Raw genomic sequence first — 3,465 nt, 5'->3', positions numbered from 1 at the left:
AGCTTAGCTCCTGGTCATGGCTGTTCAAGGGGAGCACTTGAACTGGGAGCCTGGGGGTGATTCCTGGTGTTGGGCACTGAGGTCACAGCAAGGGACAGCAATCAGGGACTCCCGGCAGATGCAACGGCCAACGCTCGGAAGGTTCTCATTTCTCTCTCCTCATCTTGTGTTCAGCCATCCTGTCTTGCGTTGTTTTTTCCTTTCTGGTTGGGTCTCTCTCTTCCCTCTTCATCTGGTCGAATGCAGATGCTGGCAAGAAGCCTGCATCTTTCCTCCTGATCCATTCTGGTTCCCAACAAGTTTTTTCTCTTGGTTGCCAGGCGTGGTTTGAGGGAGCAGAGTGAAGGGCCAGTGGACCAGAGGATGAGGCTTCAAGGCTTTTCCCCTCGGAAGATGTGGTACCACAGATACTCATGGAAGAGCCGGCATGTGCTGGGGGCTGGGCTAAGCCCTGAGTTACAAACGGGAGGAGACGTGGTCCCTGAGCTCAGCTTGCTGTTTAGTTGGGGGAGACTACCATACAATACAAATAGCTACCACTACAATACAAATAACTCAAGTATTAAAGAGAATGGGACGAGGGTTCCAATGGTAACAGTGACTGACGCCATGCATGGTGGGCGAGACTCGGTTCAGCTCCCCTTTGTTCCTTCATTTCTTGCTTTGTCATTCATTTGTCCCTCCCTCTGTCCCTCCTTCCTGCCCTCTCTCCTTGGCCCCCTCTCTTCCTTTGCTCTTTTCACAGTCTTGGATGTGCCGGTTGGGCGCCGAGCCTTAATTCCCAGCTTCTCGCCAGATGCTTCTATCTGGCTGTCCCACAGATGTCCCCACTCAACGTGTCCCCCACACATCAGTCTTTCCTTCCTTCCCCACACCTTCTTCTCTGATTTCTCATTTCAGGTGAGGTCATCACTCTGTGATCCCAGCCAGAAACCTCTGGGGATGTTTTAACCTCCTCCCTCTTTGTCATACACACACATCCTGAAAAGGATGTGCGAGGACCAGCTCCAGAATTCTTCCCAGTCCTCCCATCAGTCCTCTCCATCCCCATGGTCCTGATTAACGTGGGCTCCCACTAGCTCTCTCCTAGACCACTGCAGGCACCTGCCCTGTGCCTCTCATGTCCTCCTTTATAAAGTACAGCCCTGCCAGGAACATTTCTCAAACACAGATCAGGTTATTTACTTGACAGCATGTATATGGAAATTATTATGGAGAAGGCAATGGCACCCCACTCCAGTACTCTTGCCTGGAAAATCCATGGACAGAGGAGCCTGGTAGGATGCAGTCCATGGGGTCGCTAAGAGTTGGACATGACTGAGTGACTTCACTTTCACTTTTCCCTTTCATGCATTGGAGAAGGAAATAGCAACCCACTCCAGTCTTCTTGCCTGGAGAATCCCAGGGACGGGGAAGCCTGGTGGGCTGCCGTCTATGGGGTCACACAGAGTCGGACACGACTGAGCGACTGACCTGAACTGAACTTACATAGATTTTCAAAATCATATGTCTGTCTTGTGCATATTTAAGAAAATTTATAGGTGCAATAAATGTCTAGATTTTCTTTTTTTTTTCCAGCCATGTCACATGGCTTGCAGGATTCCAGTTCCCCAAGCAGGGGAACATCTTCAGAGTTCCACCTTTCTGAATTGCTTTTAGGCTCAGAATCATCAGCATCTGTTTTTCTCTCACATAATTTCTCTGTGCCATTAAGAGTGATGCAGGATTTCTTAAAAGTGTGGATTTTCTACCAAATGATTCTGCAATATTTGATATGCACACATAGCTGCAGACAACTGTCATTATGGCCACCTAGCCAGTGATTCTAAGATGATTTTAGATGTTTGAAAATGTGGGGAAGTGTGTATCTTATAATTGATGAAGCACAGTATCCCATTTGACAGATGAGAAAACTGAGGCAGAGAGACACTAAACATCTTTCCCAAGGCCATATACCTACTAAGTGGCAGAGCACAGATTTGAACCCTGGCAATCATGCATTGGAGAAGGAAATGGCAACCCACTCCAGTGCTCTTGCCTGGAGAATCCCAGGGACGGGGGAGCCTGGTGGGCTGCCGTCTATGGGGTCGCACAGAGTCGGACACGACTGAAGCGACTTAGCAGCAGCAGCAGCAGCAGCAATCAGTCTCTGGAGGCTTCCCTGGTGGCTCAGATGGGAAAGAATCTGCCTGCAATGCAGGAGACCAGGGTTTGATCCCTGGGGTGGGAAGATCCCCTGGAGAAGGGCATGGCAACCCACTCTAGTATTCTTGCCTGGAGAATCCCATGGAGAGAGGAGCCTGGCGGGCTACAGTCCATGGGGTTGCAAAGAGTCAGACACAACTGAACGACTAACACACACACACACACACACACACAGTCAGCCTCTGGGGTCTTTGCTTTATTAGGAAGTCTTTGCTGGAAACCCATTTCCTAGAATAAATGAAATCCAGACTCTCATCCCAATATTCAAGTCTTCTGTGATCCGGTCCTGCTTTTGTACCTAGCCTCACCAGCCCTCAGCTGGCTTGTGGTCCAGCCGCTCCCAGCCAGGCCTGTCCCCCTCAGGGCTCCGCTCCTGTGTCTGCTGCCCTAGGAGAGAACATAGATGCCCCTCAGAGGTTAAGGGTCCGCTCCAGTGCCTCATCCCTCCGGTTACGTCCCCGGCTCCCTCGCTGATGCTCCTGCAGGATTTGGTTTATTAGGCCCCTGCTTGCAGCCTGCTGTGTACACTGCGGCCCCTCTGAAAGCCTGGGGTCCCTTGGGGTGGGGCCCTGGCTTCCTCCTCGGTGCCTCCCTGCCAGCGCAGCGTCCCATCTGAGGGCTTGACCGTACCAGCCTCCCTTCCCCCACCTGGACTGACAGGAAACCTGATAGTTTTGTAACCGGAAAGTGTTAATTTAGAATTTGTGCTGGATCTGCTTCTGTGACTTTAACCCTCGGCTTGCCGCTTTGGTTATTGTAGGCATACATAAGGCCCTGCCTCCGGGAGGGGAGGATGACCTGGACCGCCCACCTGCAAAGGACAGTTAGGAAGTGAAACTAACGCATTCTCCTGCCTGAGGCTTGCCAGGTCTAGGGGACATTTTCAAGGACTGAACAGTCTTTTTACTTTGTTTCCTCACCCTCTGCCCGCATCTCCGATCCAACCAGGCCCCTACAAGATGGTTGTTTTGAGGAGCTAGCCTGCCAGCTTCTCGGTCAGCCGGCTTCAGAATCAAGTCTCTTCCTAGTCCCAACACTTCGTCTCTGATTCACTGGCCTATCTTGTGGTGAGCAGAGCGAGCTTGGACTCGAAGCATTCGGGAGAATGCTTCTATAGTTGCCACTCGAATGTTGACCAGCTGGGGACTCTCTGTTGGTGTAGATAATATCTTGTTCATGGGGGTGTGTTCCCAGAGTTGTCCTGAGCTGTAGGAAAAGGCCTGATTTGGCACGTTCCACCCTAGAACGTCTTCCGCAGAA

General features: G+C 51.2%; 1 protein-coding gene across 1 annotated transcript in view; it reads right to left on the bottom strand.

Moving 5' to 3' along the window:
* The window catches only part of PODXL (podocalyxin-like), a 111,346-nt gene extending 108,208 nt beyond the window's left edge, over positions 1–3,138 (bottom strand). Inside the window, exons 1-2 of the mRNA XM_010831753.1 lie at positions 3,126–3,138; positions 2,514–2,592 (exon numbers count right to left, since the gene is read on the bottom strand). Coding sequence (XP_010830055.1) covers positions 2,514–2,592; positions 3,126–3,138 — 92 coding nt within the window. The remainder of the gene's footprint in view (positions 1–2,513; positions 2,593–3,125) is intronic.
* Positions 3,139–3,465: the final 327 nt, after the last annotated feature.

This window comes from Bison bison, unplaced genomic scaffold, assembly GCF_000754665.1.
Source record: "Bison bison bison isolate TAMUID 2011002044 unplaced genomic scaffold, Bison_UMD1.0 scf7180017864530, whole genome shotgun sequence".
NCBI lineage: Eukaryota > Metazoa > Chordata > Mammalia > Artiodactyla > Bovidae > Bison > Bison bison.
Note: the sequence above shows the minus strand (reverse complement) of the source record. Positions and strands in the feature narration are given on the sequence as shown.